The 20,226-nt window shown below is 33.6% G+C and overlaps 2 protein-coding genes and 1 pseudogene across 2 annotated transcripts; all 3 read left to right on the top strand.

Moving 5' to 3' along the window:
• The first annotated feature begins 5,069 nt into the window (after nucleotides 1-5,069).
• LOC107702421 (pleckstrin homology domain-containing family S member 1-like) lies at nucleotides 5,070-8,428 on the top strand. The gene is made up of 12 exons (XM_016504744.1): nucleotides 5,070-5,094; nucleotides 5,187-5,287; nucleotides 5,389-5,489; nucleotides 5,578-5,730; nucleotides 6,376-6,448; nucleotides 6,755-6,928; nucleotides 7,036-7,121; nucleotides 7,255-7,311; nucleotides 7,676-7,750; nucleotides 7,923-8,015; nucleotides 8,148-8,280; nucleotides 8,363-8,428. The coding sequence occupies exons 1-12, from the start codon at nucleotides 5,070-5,072 to the stop codon at nucleotides 8,426-8,428; spliced, it is 1,137 nt and encodes a 378-aa protein (XP_016360230.1).
• A 3,879-nt stretch (nucleotides 8,429-12,307) lies between these two features.
• LOC107702420 (pleckstrin homology domain-containing family S member 1-like) lies at nucleotides 12,308-15,314 on the top strand (annotated as a pseudogene).
• A 1,298-nt stretch (nucleotides 15,315-16,612) lies between these two features.
• Nucleotides 16,613-20,220, top strand: LOC107702430 (pleckstrin homology domain-containing family S member 1-like). Its single transcript, XM_016504753.1, has 13 exons — nucleotides 16,613-16,698; nucleotides 17,052-17,095; nucleotides 17,201-17,277; nucleotides 17,367-17,482; nucleotides 17,558-17,710; nucleotides 17,801-17,891; nucleotides 18,159-18,314; nucleotides 18,409-18,497; nucleotides 18,615-18,668; nucleotides 19,087-19,161; nucleotides 19,486-19,578; nucleotides 19,697-19,802; nucleotides 19,893-20,220. The coding sequence occupies exons 2-13, from the start codon at nucleotides 17,074-17,076 to the stop codon at nucleotides 19,998-20,000; spliced, it is 1,140 nt and encodes a 379-aa protein (XP_016360239.1). The 5' UTR covers nucleotides 16,613-16,698; nucleotides 17,052-17,073; the 3' UTR covers nucleotides 20,001-20,220.
• The last annotated feature ends 6 nt before the right edge of the window (nucleotides 20,221-20,226 follow it).

Here is a 20,226-nt window from a genome sequence, read left to right as displayed (position 1 = left end):
TCCACACATCAACTTGGGCTCAACCAATGGCGTGAGTTCAGGGCGGGGCTTTCTGTTTTTATAACCAATAAAAGATGGGATGAGTTTAGTTCAGTGGTGGCAGAAATGACTTCACCTTCAATGTCAGGCTGTAATTCTGTGGCAACATACAATCTGTGGCAATAGTGTATGTTATATCACAGAGATAATATAGTCTCACATTAGTGAGTACAAAAAGTGGGTTTAAACTTGACAAGTACTTCTTGGCAAGCTTTTCTTGGTCGAGTACATACGTCTCAAATCACCGCCTTCCTTGTGACATCACTTCTAAGGGTTTTCACCTATGGTGTATACTTCCTCATACATTTTAGCCACATTTTGTGTTCTTACAGACAGGGAACATCTATATCAGGTGTAGAAACTATATTTTTCAGACAAATAATAATATTACAATCATACTTTTTTAATTAAAACAGAATGCTTTTTTTGGTATAATTTTGATTGCTGCATCAGAAAGGTAAACTGAATGAAATTGTGCAGCCTGATTTACATTATGTATGACAACATCAGTGATAGCAAATTACATCTGAAGTCACCATTTAGTATATATTTATTAACATACCATTTAAGTAAATATTTCAAACAAAGCTACATTTAGGTCGGTTGTCAATGTGAGGAACTGTTTTTTTTTCTTGTTTGTGCTGTTCACAACACTATCTATTGTTCAGCTAACAGACAAGTATATTTTTTAAGATTGCTAATATTTTAAACAAATGTACATTCATTTGCAAAAATATATCATACTATGTGCACCCAGTATAATTGTACTATACCATTTGGCACTTGAAATCATTTTGCTGAATATGCTGAAGTAACCACAGCTTATTCTGTTCTCAGGCTCACACTGACAGCATTCCATTACTCTTTGTATCTTTGACATTTTTATTCTTTTGTGTGTGTACAGCACTTTGATAAACACTTGCTGTTTTTTAAAAAAGTGCTTTATAAATAAACTTTGACTTTGACTCACCACAACTGACGTGTGGCTTTGTTTTAAATCAATTTTTTATCTCTGCAGATAATATCTATGCATTTTACATACATGGAGCCGAGGAACAAATGTGTTCTGGATACCTTTACAAATCTCCCCCGGAAAATCAGTTCAAGTCCCAGGTATGTTTCTCTGGAAGAGAAGAACAGGTTACTTTTTTTTTTTTTTTTTTTTTTGCAGAAATCATGGAAAAGGAGTTTTTTTTTTTGTTCTTCTTAAATACAGAGACAACATATGCCAACTTAAGTACTACAAAAATGAATAGAAGAACAAACCACTGGGAGACATTGACTTGTCTAAGTATGTCCAATATTTGCACTCTGTACTATTTATAACTAATTGAACTTCCTGTATTATATCATTAAACCCCAAAAATCTGTCAACTGTCTAGCATCCTCCCACATTACCTTAGCAGCAATCTATCTTATCTATTCAACATCATAGTTTCTCTTGACAAACTTTCCATTATAATAAGTATTGCACAGTAAGACTACAGAAGAAATAATCTGTTTTTCTGTCTGCCCTTTAGGGTCACATACAGTACATGTTCTTGTTCCCCCGAGATGCATGCAATGTGGAAATGGATTCTTCTTCGTGCGTAATGTTTATTAGAGTACCAGAAAGAGACTGCTTGCTTATAGGAGAAAACAGGTTTGTCCTGAATGTGTTTGCTTTGTTTAGAGCAGTGATTTATTGTTCGATTTATGGTATAAATTGAGTGGAAATATTTTATAAATATGCATATAAAAATAAATTAGAAATGAATTACAGAAATGTAATTTCAAGTTGAAAATCAAGTCAAGATATGATTTAAGAATATTTCAAGAGTCTCTGAAAGATGCAATATAACATATTTGTGCAGTTGGGAGATGGACAAATGGTTCACTGCTTTATTTGACATCTTAAACAATCGTCCACACAGACTGTTGGATCCCAAGGTAATGTTTTGACATTTCTGACTTGAAACTGTGTCTCATGCATTTTGTACACACGTGTGCATGGTATACAAAATATTTCTTTAAAAAAAGACAATAAGCAGGTATGTTGGCACATGGAACGGGCTGCTAAAAATAGGTCTGGTTTATGTTGCCAACTGGTATTACAGGATTTATGATCTTTAATGATTCCTGTCTTTAGTATTCTATTTATTGCCCAATGCAAAGTTTCCCAACTATTGTTGAGAACCTTCTTTTTTTCACCTGAGGAGATTGACAGTTTAGTCCCAATTAACTGTGATTTACAACAATAATCAGCTCTTATAATTGCTCCATTCAACTTTTTTGCAACCCATACTGATTATATCAAACAGACTAAAACAATCTGCCTGTTGTCTGACTCTGGAGAGAGAGAAAAAACAGGTTTGCTAATTTTAGAAACATTGCTTGTTGTTTTGTACTGGTTAACCCTTTGTTGTCTGGTTATTTCATTTGTATCTGTGCAATAATGTAACAAGACAAGAAAATAATATCATCATCAATATTGTGCCAATGACAGAAAACTGAGTGAGGTCAAACAAAACATGATACACATGAGCTGCCATCATCTGTGACCCATGAACCCATCTATGTTTCTCCGATAAAACTGAAGAGTATTAAGGTAGACACATGCAACCAACACAAGAGGAAGTACAAACTTATAGGCTACACACAAACATACTTTACTAATATTTTCACTCTCTTTTTACTCATGGGAGACTGAACTAACAACAGAATAAATCATGAAAATTACGACACAGATGACCTGTCAGAATTAATAACAACTCAGGCTTCATCCTCAACTCCAGCTACTGTCACAACAGACCAACAGCCTGCAAACAAGACTGAATGTATTTGTTTTGTTTTGTTGTTTTATTTTTACAGTCCAAGTGATATGTTTAATTAATTTCCAAATAAATGTAAAGTTGAACAGGATTCTTTATATGCTAATCATACATTTTGTTTCACTGACTTAAGCACTAAAGCAAAGCGAAATGATTAATGTTTTCAAAATAACACTGCATTGGACCACTCAGTTGAAACTTGAGAGTGACAATGAGATGAACTGCAAAAATGTCACGAACTGCATTAATTTACTGATAAATAAAAATAAATAAATAAACAAAAATAAATATACTTATTACAGCAAATGACCACAAGATAATTATTTCAGAATAAGGCAGCTCATTTTCACCAAAAAAAAAAAAAAATCAGAATCAGAATTATACAGAACATTTTGTGGCATATGTAAATATGTACTAAATATTATACATATGACAACATTTTGAAACAAATGTATATTCTTATAAACTGCTTTGATGTGAAAAGTAAAGAAAATGTAAATGTATGACCTGTTTTAATGTACACATTAAAACTATATGTTCTTTCAATGTCATTATTTTGTCTTTTAATAAAAGATTTCTGGTATTGGTTTTATTGACTTCAGCGTGTGTGTTCTCTAACATAGAGTTTCAGAACTAACCGACATCTTATATATCTTCATATCCTAAAATGACTTTTTTTTTTATTATTACACAAATTAAGTGCATTACTTTTCTTTGTGTATTTTATATATGTACCATTTTGATTATAAAGTTTGCTTATAAAATCTTTGCTTCCAATATTTATTCCAATTTGTCCTCAAAATCTGAATTTATCTGTATCTGTGCATTCTGTACAAGGTACAGATTAGAAAAATCAGTGCCAAGTCTGAAGTCTGCATTTATTTTTAGGCCAGGAACAAGTAAAGTGCAACAATGAAAAATATTCTCACACTTACACACCCATTGTGTATACTGACACTGATCAATAGTGTTAGCAGAGAGTGAGTTTATCACACTGCTCAAAACACCTCAATGACACAATAAAAATCTAGATTTCTTTTTATGTTTTACTTATATTAAAAGTATCATCTTATTATTTCACATAGACCTATAATGCATATTAGATCATTAGTTAATGTTCATTCAAATACTTAAAAATGTTATGCCATTTTATTTGGTTTGTTATATACTTTTTTAACTTAGACTACCACACACTTAGATAATAGACACATTTACTAACTTAGATAATAAATACCATACAGAAATAAATACCATCAGTGATGAAACCACCTAATCACTCCCAACGCCAACTCAACCTGCCAAGAGCATGTTACATTTGGAAAAAAATCAAGGGTGGAGGAAAGACAATTACAGTATCATTAGAGTGCTTACTGAAATCCATCAGTCAAGATTTCCCCCTACAATCCCCAGCAGCACACAGAGAAAGTTTTTTTTTTTTTATTTGGGCACGGTAACTTATTAAGTCACCTCTTGCATTCCTAAGGGGAACCAAGTCCTTCTAACTGCATAAATAACTATAACCAAATAAATGACAAAGTTCCAGCTTGAGTATAAGACAATGAGTGTATATGTTGTGTACATATTTCAGTCGCAGCTTACTGTGTGTGCTTCAGAAGTTACATTTCTTTTTGTAGTACAATGTTTTTCACAATACCATATTGCCATGAACACGTTTGACTGGTAATTTCCACAAACAAATGACAGAGAGTCAAAGGGGAGGGATTCCTACACCTAAGCTCACATATAACCAGAAACTCCTCCTGTTACATGCATAACACTCTGGAAGAGACAAGAGACCTCTAGCTTCGTCCTAAACTGCTATCATAACATACACGTTGTGAGAACTGAATAACTTATCAGAGGACACTCATTTTATGTTGACACAAGGTACGGCAATAATATTACAGAATATTGCTACTGATATGATGATTCTGCTTTGTGATGCTTACAGCATGTAAAGAAATAATAGAATTGGAATTTGCATTTAAATAATTCATAAAGACATCAAGCAATGTTATTATATTACATATTATTATATATTTAAAATATGGTGGAGGGTTCATTTCCATTGCATTTTAATTGGTCTTATGCTGACATTGCTTTTTTTTTTTTATAAATCACTGTTGTTTACATCTGTTTATCAGATATATCAGTGGCTCGAAGTAAAACAACTTAAATATCATTTCACATCTATTTTAGAATCAAAGCAACAACATCAGGATGTCCAACAACAAAAAGAAACCAAGTAAGTCTAAACAACTCTTGAGAAAAATAGGATAATCAAGAAATACAATTTAAAAGTGGCATCAATGTGTTGTTTTAATTATGTTTCTGCAGCAGCAACTTCAAAATTTTACAATGAACCAGCGATGGTGGAGGAATTGTACACTGGATACCTGATCAAGTCCCCCGCTCAACAAGCCCTGACTAAAAGCACTGTACGTCTCATTTTGCATTTAAACCTGAAATCAAAATATCTGCAGTCTGTCAAAGACAGTTCCTCTGTTCGTGAAACTTAACAGTTTTATATCTGTCACAGAAATCATGGAAGCGTCGTTTGTTTGTGCTCTCCAAGACGGGTGAGGACACCTACCAGCTGACATATCATGCAAACGAAAGAAAAGAGATAGAACTTTCCAAGTAAGGAAAAGTCTGTTAAAGTCATAAATACATTTATTTTGTATATAAATTATTCACACTATAATGAGAATGTCCTTCTGTTTTAAAGGATCAGCCTGCTGTTTATTGGCCCCGAGGCACATCAGAAGTGGGACTGGATCCAGAAAAACTTCAAATGTTCTCCATCCTCTGTGCTGTTCTTGAAGGTGGAAGACAACACACCAAAACACTCAAGAGACTATTTCCTCATTGGAAAAAACAGGTTTGCCACCATTATTTTGACCATATTTCTCATTTCCATTACAATATAGCTCCATTAAAGCCAGCATGATGCAGGCAAACAAAAAAACAACAAAAAAAAAACAATAATATTTAAAGCCTCTATGAAATCAAAATAAAAGTTTTGTGGCTTTTATTCCATGTCTATTAATTCTGAAGCAATGTATACAGTATGTTAGTAGAGTAGCATATAGTAGTAAATATACAAATTTAAATTGAGCTTTATTAGCATGACTAAGCATTTAGTATATTTCCAAAGCATATAATATTCAAATATCAAAATAGACAATACAGAAAATAAATGTGAAGTAAATAAAGAGATACATGTGATCAAATTAACTTTTGGTGTTTATCTCATCACATTTATTTAGAAATTAATTTAAAATATTCACTGAGCTGTAAATAATTCAATTAAATTAAAATATTGATTTCATTTTTCATCAATTTTCACTTTTTGAGTCTTTAAGCAGTAGCTTAATCATTCTGCTTTTAAAGTTAGTTATATATCATGGAAATGTAATTCTAGAAATCTTCTAGTTTAAACTTTTAATTTTCATTTGACCTAACCGTAACCCTAAACAAGTGATGCAGTTTTCCAGTAGTGTTAAATGTTTTCTGGTGTTTTCAGTGATGATGTGGATGGCTGGCTCAGTGCCTTAGTCAAGGTAATGAAGACCCAGAAATCACGATATGCCCTTCAGGTAAACATTAAAATATCTCTCTCTTCACTTGTATGCATTTATAAAAATACCTGTCAAAGGTTTGGACACACCCACTGATTTTAATATGACCATTTCCTGAATAATGAATAACAAAAGAAAATACTGCAATTATGCAGTGATAAAAATTGCTAAAAAGTTTTAATATTATTATTATTTTATATATTTTAGCTATTTTTTGTTTTGTGTAGAAATGTTGCATGTTGACAATTATTATTATATATTTATCTACAACTTATTACAAGCATTGCCATTTAGACATGCTCACATGCTTTACTTTTCCCACAGGACAACAGATTTAGATCAGCATCTGAACCTGTAAAGAGTTCAGAACCAAAGGTTGAGGATGAGCCTGATGAAAGACGGTCAGCACCTGAATTAATGCTAACTTACCCGTCACTGTACAGCCATTATGACTATCCTCGCAAGCTCAGCGAACCTCTACTACCAGTAGCGCTCAAGGTTTTACACATTTATGCACGGTTTCTTCAATATACAGTGTGGACATGAATACTCTTAAACTTCCTAAAAATATGCTAAAAAAAAAACCTCAAACCTCTATCTGGCAGATTCCAGTTATTGAGGATGAAGATGATGAGGACGAGATGCAGGATGAATCTGCAGAGGACAGTGAATACATGTCCATGGCATCATTGTAAGTGTTTGAGAGGACTTCTAACTGGCCTACTGGAATGTAAAATACTTTCTGTTAATAAATTTTTTTTTTTATATAAAATTTTTAAGAGACATTCTAATGAATTAATTTTTCTGTGGTCTTTTCTTATTAGGCAAAGAGCTTTGGAAGAAGACCAACAGGAGGCGTACACTACATGCATGCAGAAAAAGTAATTTTGAATTCTTGATTCACTGTTATGTACCTCATGCACTATTGTGCATAGATACGATAAACTCTGCTTCTGTTGCCTTTTGACACATTGTAAGTTCCCTCCGTGCCTCAGATGCTACAGATAGATTTGATTCTTTGTTTATTTAAAGACTACAAAACAACTATTATCTTAGAGTTGCTGAATAGTGTGTTTTGTTGTTTTGAAACGTCCATTCTTGCTTAACGGTTCTTGTCACGGATGAATGATTAAAGCAAACTTTTGGCATGGTTTTAACATCTTGGCAGATGCAAATCATCTCTGAACAATTGACTGATCCTCTGTGGATATATAGTTCATCTTATTTTTTGGTTGTCTTTTTCAGCACTTCCATTAATGGTCAAGAGTCCTCTGTGTGCAATGGTGCAGTCAACCAGGAAGAGGACAATGAAAATAAACGGTAAATTTTGACTTGAATGCATCTTTTGAAAAAGCTAGAAGTGCACTTTTCTGCTGAATGCACCTGAATGACGTCATCTCTTTTTTTTTGTATTATGCATAAAAGAGCAATATTTAGCATGAAAAATGTGGCATCTGTTTGAAATTTATCAATGCATATTTCTATTCTGCAGTGAAGCACGCACACATGTTGAGAAGGACATCTGCGTTAGAAAAAATGATCTGAAAAACAGTCTGATCTTGACTCAAGCAGAGGGCAAACCATGGTACAACTAATTAATTAGTTATTACCGTTTAAAATATCCTGTACCCTATCCTGATAGAGAAAACATTAACATGACTTACATTATATTATGTTATGTTTCTCATTGTTGTGTGTTCATCCTCGTCCTCTCCAGTGTCTCTGACTGTCGGAAGATTCAGGACTCGTGTCTCTTCCATAAGGGGGACCAGATCCTGGCCTTCAATGACCTGCTTATAGACACAGTAGACGAGATACAAACATATGTAAGAAGACTAAGCAAGGATGAGGTAAGATGACGATTCACAGTAAAATAATGTTTTTTTTCTCACTATATTCAGAGAGCTATAAATAACCTGAAATTACCTGCAGGTAAAACTCACTATTCGGCGGCTCATAGGATCCCAGCCTCTGCATTCTGAACCCTGCCCATCATAATGAGGACAAGAAACTAATCTCTTGTGAATTCATCACCATCAAGATATTAGAAATGTGTCTGGGGTACATTAATCCTCATTCATTCATGTCTAATCATACAGGTGGGAAACAAGGTGTAAATGAAGAACAGAAGAGCAGTCAGTTTATCTAAAGTAACTTGTCCTCTTTTGACTGTATATTAATCATGTAAATATGTAAAAGAGTGTGAATGTTAAATTAATTGACCTTAAAATGTCACTGAATAAAAAGAAATAAGTAAGATTTAGACTGTATATGTACATGAAACTATGAGTGGTAGTGGGAATATTAGTTCACATATGTTAATGTGAAACACAAGAGTCAAGTATTACTTTATAATAAGTATGAAGGTAAATTCACATTGAAAAATGCACAGTTCAAAACTGTTCATGTATTTTAACCTCTTTAAAGATGCACTTTTTTTACAATGCTAACAGTATGAGGTACTTTATATACCGTGTATATACAAGTTTTCTGTCATTGTGTATTTTGTTTTGCAAAGCATTTACCCAATGATGTATTGTTCCTAGTCATTATGCATTGATTCAAATGTTTCAGTCACTCTTTAGATTGATGATTACTGAATAACGTGTAGCCTACATAATGTATATACATGTATTATACTGTAGAAAAGCATGTATTTGCACATTGTTCCAATGTGAAGTATTATTAAACTTTTGAAACATTTTTTGCAATTATTTTATGAATATTATATAAATGTGCATACATTTTAAATATAATTAGATATTACTTTTACAGAAATGTACTAAAATTTGTAATTTAAATTTTTTATCATATGTTTTAAAAATAGTCGAATAGTCTAGATTTGACTATAGTCTCAAAGATTCAATAACATATTTGTGCAGTTGGGAGATGGATAAATGGTTCACTGCATCTTAAATAATCGTCAACACAGACTGTTGAATCCCAAGGTACAACGCTTTGACATTTCTGATTTGAATTTCTGGTCTGATTTGTCTCATGCATTTCGTACACATGTATGCATTGTATGAATTCATTTCAAGCTAAATCATCTTAATTAAACATCTGTCACAGACATTTGGGTCAAAGAGACACATTGGTGAAACTCCCACAATCATAAATAGACAATGAGCAGGTATGTTGGCACACGGCCATCTGCCTTAGGAAGAAAAAAAAAATCAGGTTTGCTGATGTTAGAAACATTGCTTGTTGTTGTAAAGGGATTTATTTACCCTTTGCTCTCAGAGATACTGTGACCAGTTCAGGCCACTTATTCTGATTATCAACAGACTTAATTTATAGCTGAGCAATATCAAAATAATATCATCATATTGGGCCAAAACTGAGTTGGGTCATACAAAACATGTTACACATGAGCTGCCATCTTCTGTGACCCATGAGCCAATCTATGTTTGTCCTACACAAGAGGAAACACTAATTTATACACACAAAAATACTAATGTTTTCACTGTCTTTTTGCTCATGAGAGACAGAACTGACAACAGAAACAAATCATGAAGATGACGACATTTTTTCTTATTATTAATTGATTGGGTAATATGTTAAATTAATTTCCAAATAAATGTACATTTGAAGCTTTTTTAATATGCTAAGTAATTATACATTTTATTTCACTGACTTGCACTAAAGCAAAGCCAAATGAATAATGTTTTTGACAATAACACTGCATTGGACACCTCAGTTGAAAGTGATAATGAGATGAACTGCGAAAGTTGCATTAATTTACTGATAGCAAAATTCATATCATTTGGAAAAAAAATAAATATACTGATTAAAGCAGATGACCACAAGACAATGATTTCAAAAAAGGTAGCTTATCAAAAAAAGACAAGAAAAATACCTCAGTACACAGAAAATTTTGTAGCATATGAAAATATGTACTAAATATATATTTAAAAGGAATGATGTTTTAAAACAAATGTGTGTTCTTTGTAACTGCCTTCATGTGAAAAGTTAGAGAATAATGTAAATGCAATAATGCAATGATGTAAATTTAGGCTACACTTTATTTTGATATTTAGACATTCTACTAACTATAAGTAACTTTGCAACTACGTCAACTAATTCTCATTAATTTGCAACAAGATGTCTACTAACTGTCAAAGTAGACTGTTAGGTTAGGCTAGTTTAGTGTTAGGGTTAGTAGCATATGTTGACATGTACTTGCAAAGATTCTTATAGTCAGTATGTTGCATGTTGTGGACCCGTCAAAATAAAGGGTTAGAAGATATTAAGCAGACAGACTACTAATACTCTAATGACTGCTAGTTGACATGTAGTTGCAAAGTTACTTACTGTTAGTAGAATGTCTAAAGTGGACTACCGAAATAAAGTGTTACCAAATTTAACATAACTATTTTTTATTCTGAATGTATTACTCTAATTCAAATTCAGTGTATTACTTTTGATTGTGTATTTTACACGGTATGTAGCTTTTTATTATAAAGGTTTAGTCTTGGCTTATTCCACATTTTGGAGTTCCAAATTGTCCTCAAATTCAGTTTAATTGTACAATGTATCTGTTTAAATAATTATCTGAATGTGTGCATTCTGTACAAAGTGCAATATGAAAAAAAATCAGGTGAGAAGTTTGCATGGATTTTTAGGTGTGGAACAAACAAAGTGCAACAGTGAAACACATTCCCATTTATACTCACACACCCTTTATATACAGTAATCAGTTTATCACACTAAAAATCTATAATATTGTTTATCACTATAAATTCTAGATTTTTTATTACTTTTATTCAAAGCATTAACTAAAATGACTGCATATAGGCTTATGATGCATATTAGATAATTAGTTAGTGTCCATTCAAATAGTTAAAAATGTTGTGACATTCTTTTTCTATGACAATTATTTGTTACATTCTGTGTAGCCTACCACACATTTATTTAACCCTTGGAGACACAAAACCAAATGCAGTCAATGATAAAACCACCTAATCACTCCCAACCCCAACTCAACCTGACAAGAGTATGTTACACTTGGAAAAAAGCCAGGAAAAGACAGTTACAGTATCACTTGAGTATTTACTGAAATCCATCAGTCAAGATTTCCCCCTAAAATCCCCAACAGCATACAGAGAAAGAATTAATTATTTTTTGGCACGGTAACTTAAGTCACCTCTTACATTCCTAAGGGGAACCAAGAGCTTCTAACTGCATTAATAACTATAACCAAATAAATGGTAAAGTGCCAGCTTGTGTATAAGACTATGAGTGTATATGTGTACATATTTCAGTCGCAGTTTACTTCATGTGCTTCAGAAGCTACATTTCTATTTGTAGTATCGAGTTTACCACAATACCACAACAACATGAAGACGTTTGTCTGGTAGTTTCCAGAAACAAATAACAGACACAGTCAAAGGGGAGGGAGCCTAAACCTGACCTTACATATAACCAGAAACTCCTCCTTTTACCAGCATAATGCTCGGGAAGAGACAAAAGGCCTCTAGCTTCCTCCTAAACTGCCATCATAACATACACGTTGTGAGAGCTGAATAACTTTTTACGGTGACACAAGGTATGGCAATACTATTACAGAATATGGCTACTAATATGATTTTGCTTGTGATGCTTGTAATATGCAAATAAATATTGCTGATACTATTCAAGTGAATTTAAAACTTTCATAAAGACATCATGCAATTTTATTATACAACATTATTATATTATGGAGGGTTAATTTCCATTGCATTTTAATTGTTCTTGTGTTGACATTGCATTTTTTTTATTTTTTACAAAATCATAAATCATTGTTGTTTACATCTGTTTATCAGATTTATCAGTGGCTTAGAGTAAAACAGCTTAAACATTTCACATCTTTTTTAGAATTAAAGCAACAACATCAGGATGTCCAACAACAAAAAGAAACCAAGTCAGTCAAAAAATCTCTTTGGAAAATGAGATAATCAAGACAACTGTAAAACTCAAATTAAACTGTGTGGCATCCATGTGCTTAATGTTTTTAAATTATGTTTCTGCAGCAGCAACTTCAAAATTTTACAATGAACCAGCGATGGTGGAGGAACTGTACACTGGTTACCTGATCAAGTCCCCCGCTCAACAAGCCCTGACTAAAAACACTGTATGCATCATATTGTAATTCAACCTAAAATCGAAATATCTGCAGTCTGTCAAAGACAGTTCCTCTGTTCGTGAAACTTAGCAGCTTTATCTGTTATAGCTGTCACAGAAATCATGGAAGCATCGTTTCTTTGTGCTCTCCAAGATGGGGGAAGACTCCTACCAGCTGACATATTATGCAAATAACGAAAGGAGAGACAAGCCTTTGGGAGAGATAGACCTTTCTAAGTATGGAAAAGACTGTCAAAGTCATAAATAAATAAATGAAGTATGTTCACACTATAATGAGAACGTCTTTCTGTTTTAAAGGATCAGCCTGCTGTTTATTGGCCCGAGGCACATCAGAAGTGGGACTGGATCCAGAAAAACTTCAAATGTTCTCCATCCTCTGTGCTGTTCTTGAAGGTGGAAGACAACACACCAAAACGCTCAAGAGACTATTTCCTCATTGAAGAAAACAGGTTTGCCACCATTATTTTGACCATATTTCTCATTGCCATCACTACACAGTTCCACAAAAGCCAGCATGACAGGCAAAATAAATGATTAAATAAATAATATTTAAAGGCTCCATGCAATCAAAATGAAAGTTTCTTGACTTTAAGTCCGTCTATTAGTTCTGAAACCATGTATATATTTGCATATAGTAAATATACACATTAAAAATTGAGCCTTGAGAATCAACAAAGCTTTATAAGCATCATTAATTTAGTATATTGCCAAAGCATAATAAAAGAAAAAGACAGTGTAAGAACAATAAAATAAAAATTTAAAAAAACTTTTTGTGGAGTCTTTAAGCAGTAACTTAATCATTCTGCTTTTTAAATTAGTTATGTATGCTGGAAATATAATTCTAGAAATCTTATATTTTAAACTTTAATTTTTCATTTTAAAATAACTGAGTATTTCCAGTAGTGTTAAATGTTTTCTGGTGTTTTCAGTGATGATGTGGATGGTTGGCTCAATGCTTTAGTCAAAGCAATGAAGACCCAGAAATCAAGAAATACCCTTCAGGTAAACATTAAAATATCTCTCTCTTCACTTGTATGCATTTATAAACTACCTGTCAAAGGTTTGGACACACCTACTGAATTTTTCATTTCCTGAAAAATAAAAACAAAAGGAAATATGGCAATTATGCAGTGTCCAAAAAAATGTAAACTAACTACTTCAAAGTAGCCACCATTTGCTAATATAATTATTTTTATATTTTTACTTAACAATTTATTCATTGTTTTGTTTTGAAATTTACATGTTCTTTTATATTTATCTGCAACTTATTACAAGCATTTAGACATGCTCACATGCTTTACTTTTCCCACAGGACAACAGATTTAGATCAGCATCTGAACCTGTAAAGAGTTCAGAACCAAAGGTTGAGGATGAGCCTGATGAAAGACGGTCAGCACCTGAATTAATGCTAACTTACCCGTCACTGTACAGCCATTATGACTATCCTCGCAAGCTCAGCGAACCTCTACTACCAGTAGCGCTCAAGGTTTTACACATTTATGCACACAGATTCATTAATATACAATATGCACTTAAATGCTCTTAAACTTCCTATTGAAAAAAAAAAAACTCAAACCTCTATCTGGCAGATTCCAGTTATTGAGGATGAAGATGATGAGGACGAGATGCAGGATGAATCTGCAGAGGACAGTGAATACATGTCCATGGCATCATTGTAAGTGTTTGAGAGCACTTTTCCCCTTAACTGGCCTGCTGGAATGTAAAATGTACTCTGTTAATAAAAAAACTACTTTTCTGTGGTCTTTTCTGATTAGGCAAAGAGCTTTGGAAGTTGACCAACAGGAGGCGTACACTACATGCATGCAGAAAAAGTAATTTTGAATTCTTGGTTCACTGTTATGTACCTCATGCACTATTGTGTCAGTAGTGTGAGATACGATAAACTCAGTGTTTGTGCCGTTTAACACATTGTAATGTGTTCACCAAGTTCATTATTTTTGATTATTTGTTGGTTGTCTTTTTCAGCACTTCCATTAATGGTCAAGAGTCCTCTGTGTGCAATGGTGCAGCCAACCAGGAAGAGGACAATGAAAATAAACGGTAAATTTTGACTTGAATGCATCTTTTGAAAAAGCTAGAACTGCATTTTTCTTCTGAATGCACCTGAATGACGTCGCCTCTTTTTAACTTTCTTATTAGTGTATTATGAGCTATATATATATTAGAGCTATATTTAGCATGAAAATTGTGGCACCTGTTTGAATTTTATCAATGCATATTTCTATTCTGCAGTGAAACGTGCACACATGTTGAGGAGATCTGCGTTAGAAAAAATTATCTGAAAAACAGTCTGATCTTGACTCAAGCAGAGGGCAAACCATGGTACAACTCTCAGTGATAATTAATTAGTTACATTTTAAAATGAGCCCTATCCTGATAGAGAAAACATTAACATGAGTACAAATGAAGAACTTACAATATGTTTCTCATTGTGCATTCATCCTTTTCCTCTCCAGTGTCTCTGACTGTCGGAAGATTCAGGACTCGTGTCTCTTCCATAAGGGGGACCAGATCCTGGCCTTCAATGACCTGCTTATAGACACAGTAGACGAGATACAAACATATGTAAGAAGACTAAGCAAGGATGAGGTAAGATGACGATTCACAGTAAAATAATGTTTTTTTCTCACTATATTCAGAGAGCTATAAATAATGCTACTGAAATTACCTGCAGGTAAAACTCACTATTCGGCGGCTCATAGGATCCCAGCCTCTGCATTCTGAACCCTGCCCATCATAATGAGGACAAGAAACTAATCTCTTGTGAATTCATCACCATCAAGATATTAGAAATGTGTCTGGGGTACATTAATCCTCATTCATTCATGTCTAATCATACAGGTGGGAAACAAGGTGTAAATGAAGAACAGAAGAGCAGTCAGTTTATCTAAAGTAACTTGTCCTCTTTTGACTGTATATTAATCATGTAAATGTGTAAAACAATGTGAATGTTAGATTCTCTGTCCTTGAAATGCCACTGGGTGAAAGAAATCATTAACATTTAGACTGTATATGTACATAAAACTATGTGAGTGGTAGTGGGTTTATTAGTTCACATCGGTTAATGTGAAGAACCAGTCAAGTATTACTTTATAATAAGTATGAAGGTAAATTCACATTGAAAAATGCACAGTTCAAAACTGTTCATGTATTTTAACCTCTTTAAAGACACACTTTTTTTTTTACAATGCTAACAGTATGAGGTACTTTATATACCGTGTATATACAAGTTTTCTATAATTGTGTATTTTGTTTTGCAAAGCATTTACCCAATGATGTATTGTTCCTAGTCATTATGCATTGATTCAAATGTTTCAGTCACTCTTTAGATTGATGATTACTGAATAACATGTAGCCTATGTAATACATACATGAATTATGCCGTTAAAATTGCACAAGTATTATTAAACTTTTGAAACATTTTTTGCAATTATTTTATAAATATGTTATAAAAATACAAATATGTTTAATATAATTAGATATTACTTTTACATAAATGTCTAGAATCTATTTTCAAACAGTCTCTGAAACATACAGTACATTAAAACATATGGTTCACTGCTTTATTTGACATCTTATATGGTCATCCACACAGACTGTTGGATCCCAAGATAAAGCTTTGGCATTTCTTACTTGAAAACATGTCTCATGCATTTCATACAAGTGCATACAAATAAGCTGAGTCATCAAGAGAACCAAAAAACCAGGGGAATCAAGAGTACATGTGCATGGAAAATAAATATGCTACAAAAGCATAAAAAACTGCATAGAAAACTAGAATCCAAGAAATTGGAAATGGTGTATAAGTCTATGAGTGTATATGTGTACATAATTCAGTCACAGCTTACAGTATGTGCTTCAGAAGCTAAAATTATTTTTGTAGTATGATGTTTTCCACAATAACACAAAGACATGAACACGTTTGTCTGGTAAGTTCTCCAAAGGAATGACAAAGTCAAAGGGGAGGAACTTAAACATGAGCTCACATAAAATCAGAAACAACTCCTTTTACCAGCATAACAATCTGGAAAAGACAAAGGACCTTTAGTTTCCTCCTAAACTGCCATCATAACATACACGTTGTGAGAACTTTTCAGAGGACTGAGATTTTACTGCGACACAAGGTAAACCAATAATAATATAGAATATGGCTACCGATATGATGATTCTGCTTTGTGATACTTGTAACATGTAGAGAAATAATGCTAATACTATTCATCTGAGAAAATAAATGAGTTTAAACTATGTCTTTTTGGAGAAAAAACAATGTAATATTATTATATAACATATTATACATTTGAAATGTGGCAGAGGGTTAATTTCCATTGCATTGTAATTAGTCTTGTGCTGCTGACAGTGACACTGCACTGAATATTATTTTACAAAATCATACATCGGTGTTGTTTACTTCTGTTTATCAGATATATATCAGTGGCTTACAGTAAAAAAAAACTTAAACATTTCACATCTATTTTAGAACTAAAGCAAACAACATCAGGATGTCCAACAACAAGAAATCTCGTAAGTCTAAAACATCTTAGGAAAAATGGGATAATCAAGGAACTTAAACACTAAATGGAATTGTGCAGCATTTAATGCTGATCAGTTTTAATTATGTTTCTGCAGCAACAACTGCAGTGGAGGAATTGTACACTGGATACCTGGTCAAGTCCCCCCCTCTAACAGCCCTAACTAAAAACACTGTACATTTCATATTGCAATTCAACCTGAAACTGAAATATCTGCAGTCTGCAAAGACAGTTCCTCGGTTTATGAAACATATCTGTTACAGAAATCATGGAAGAATCGTTTCTTTGTGCTCTCCAAGATCGGTGAGGACACCTACCAGCTGACATATCATGTAAACGAAAGGAGAGACAAACTTTTGGGAGCGATAGACATTTCTAAGTAAGGAAAAGACTGTCACATAAATAAACACAAAGTATTTTCATACTACAATGAGAACGTCTTCCTGTTTTAAAGGATCAGCTTGCTGTTCACTAGCCCTGAGACACATCAGAAGTGGGACTGGGTCAAGAAACAATCAAAGGGCTCTCCTTCCTCTGTGCTGTTCTTGAAGGTGGAAGACGTGACACTGAAACAATCTAGAGAATATTTCCTCATTGGAAAAGACAGGTTTTCCACCATTATTTTAACCATTATCTCCCATTGCCATCACAACATAGTTCCATGAAAGAAGTGTTAAATGTTTTCTGGTGTTTTCAGTGCCGATGTGGATGGTTGGCTCAATGCATTATTCAAGGCAATGAAGACCCAGAAATCACAAAATAAACTGCCACACACAGATGATACTCAGGTAAACAAACCTTCTCTCTCCCTCTCTGTCTTTACATAGATGCTTATATAAACTCTCAGTCATGTTTGAGCACACCTACTGATACTTGCTACCATTTCCTACATTTGAGAATAATAAAAAAAATAAATAATGGCAACTATGCAGTAACCAAAAAATTATTATTTTTGATCAGAAGGTTTTAGCATCATAAGAAACCAAAAATTCAGTCAAGTGTACCAAAACTTTTGAGAGGTTGTGAATGCTCACATGCTTTACCTTTTTCCACAGGACAAGAGATCTAGATCAGTGACTCTACATGCGAACTGTTCAGAACCAAACGGTGAAGATCAGCCCGATGACAGATGGTCAGCATTTGAATTAACTTCTCTGCCACAATACAATCATTATGACTACCCTCGCAAGCTCAGCGAACCTCCAATACCAGTAACATGCAACGTTTTACACATTTAAACACAGTTTCTTTCACATATGCATATGATAAAAATACACAAATAAAACTCAAACCTCTATTTGGCAGATTCCAGTTATTGAGGAAAAAGATGAGATGGACGGGAAGCAGGATGAACCTCCAGAGGACAACAGTGAATACATGTCCATGGGATCTGTGTAAGTGTTTGAGAGAACTTTTCCCCTTAACTGGCCTAGTGGAATACACTCTGTATGTAAAATACAACTTTCAGAGACACAGTTTAATTTAAGTGTTCTGTGATCTTTTCTGATTAGGCAAAGGGTGAAAGATGACCAACAGGAGGATGACATGGCATGCAAAGAGAAAAAGTAATTTTGAAGTCTTTGATTCACTGTTATTTACCACGAGATCACACTATTGTGTCAGATATGCAAGATACGATAAATATATGAATTATCATCAGTATGTTATTGTTTGCCACATTTTCATTTTTTCAAATCAGTTCATTCCGCTTCACGCCCCAGATGCAACATATATATATATATTTAAAGACTACAAAACAACACTGTTTCTTAGCGTCAATTAGCAGTCTATCTTGCTGTTTAGAGAGTTCCAACCTTTCTAGTCTTGCTCAACAGGTCTGGTTTTGGCTGATTTATAAAATGAAAGCTAACACTTAGCAAGGTTTTAGCATACCTGAGAGATGCAGTCATCACAACGTTTAAACAAGAATGTGCTCTATGGTGGTTTGACCCTTGCTCAATCTGATTTTTTTCTTTCCCTCAGTGAAGTTCACAGGCATTCTAATCAGTCTCTCGTTGACTTCACTGAAAACTGTGCCTCTACCGAGTCAGACAACAGGTGATTTTTATCATTTCAAACAGGGCTGTAACCACCATATTCAGATTAGCTGGTGACCAATATAGGTTTTTTTAGTGTCTGATACTTTAATGATTTAATTATTATTAGTGGTCTGCACTAATCTTAAATATGTGGTTACATCCTTAATTTCAGTATACTGGAAATAACATTGGCAGGGTGCTTCTGCTTTAGAGAAAACAACTATTGACTGTATCAATGTGTCAGTTGTTGAGTAATATTCTGTCCTTTCCTAATTAAAATCCTCAGATATATTTAACACTGTGGTTATGATAAATGTGGAATTTGTATTTTTCTGCTTTGTAGTGAAATGCAAACACATGTTGAGAAGGAGCTCTGCGGTAGTCAAAATGATCTGACAAACAGTCTGATCTTGACACAAGAAGGCGACAAACCATGGTACAACGCTACAATAGATAATTAATGACATAGTCTGTTCTAGAATCAATGGTAATATGAGTAGAAATGAACTACTTACCATGTATTATATTTCATCTCTCATTATCATCTTCTCCAGTATGTCTGAGTGTCATCAGATTCAGGATTTAAGGGGGAATCAGACCCTGCCCCCAGACACAGTACAAGAGATTCAGAAATGCATAAAAAGACTAAGCAAGGATGAGGTAAGATGATAATTCACAGTAAAGAAATTGTCCTTATTTCCATCACTGTAATCAGAGACCTATAAATAAAGTTACTGAAATTACCTGCAGGTAAAACTCCTAATTCGGCGGCTTCCAGACCTCACTCTGAACACTGCCCATCACACTGAGGACACAAAACAAAGTCTAATGCGAAATCTCTCATCACTATCGAAATAATAGGAATGTTGTACACGTCTCATTTAAGGGTCAGAGGGTCTATGGGACATTAAAGCTCATTTATTTACTGATACAGGTGGAAAATAAGGCGTTACTGAGTAACAGAAGATGCAATCTGATTATCTAAAGTACCTTATCCTCTTTTGCCTGTACAGTAATAATGTAAATATGTAAAAAAAACAAAAAAAAAAAGATGTCTTATGTACATGAAATTACATAAGTGCCC

This window comes from Sinocyclocheilus anshuiensis, unplaced genomic scaffold (assembly GCF_001515605.1).
Source record: "Sinocyclocheilus anshuiensis isolate Anshui unplaced genomic scaffold, SAMN03320099.WGS_v1.1 scaffold190, whole genome shotgun sequence".
Lineage (NCBI taxonomy): Eukaryota > Metazoa > Chordata > Actinopteri > Cypriniformes > Cyprinidae > Sinocyclocheilus > Sinocyclocheilus anshuiensis.
The sequence above is the reverse complement of the archived record's forward strand: the minus strand, read 5'-3'. Positions and strand labels throughout refer to the sequence as shown.

Bases quoted from the DNA above. Each gene is read 5' to 3' on its own strand.
- LOC107702421 (XM_016504744.1), top strand. From the start codon at position 5,070: ATGTCCAACAACAAAAAGAAACCAA. The intron at 5,731-6,375 runs GTTTGCCACCAT...TGGTGTTTTCAG, and splicing joins TTCCTCATTGGAAAAAACAG to TGATGATGTGGATGGCTGGC. The intron at 8,016-8,147 runs GTACAACTAATT...CGTCCTCTCCAG, and splicing joins CAAGCAGAGGGCAAACCATG to TGTCTCTGACTGTCGGAAGA.
- LOC107702430 (XM_016504753.1), top strand. From the start codon at position 17,074: ATGTCCAACAACAAGAAATCTC. The intron at 17,096-17,200 runs GTAAGTCTAAAA...ATGTTTCTGCAG, and splicing joins GTCCAACAACAAGAAATCTC to CAACAACTGCAGTGGAGGAA. The intron at 18,669-19,086 runs GTAATTTTGAAG...TCTTTCCCTCAG, and splicing joins ATGGCATGCAAAGAGAAAAA to TGAAGTTCACAGGCATTCTA.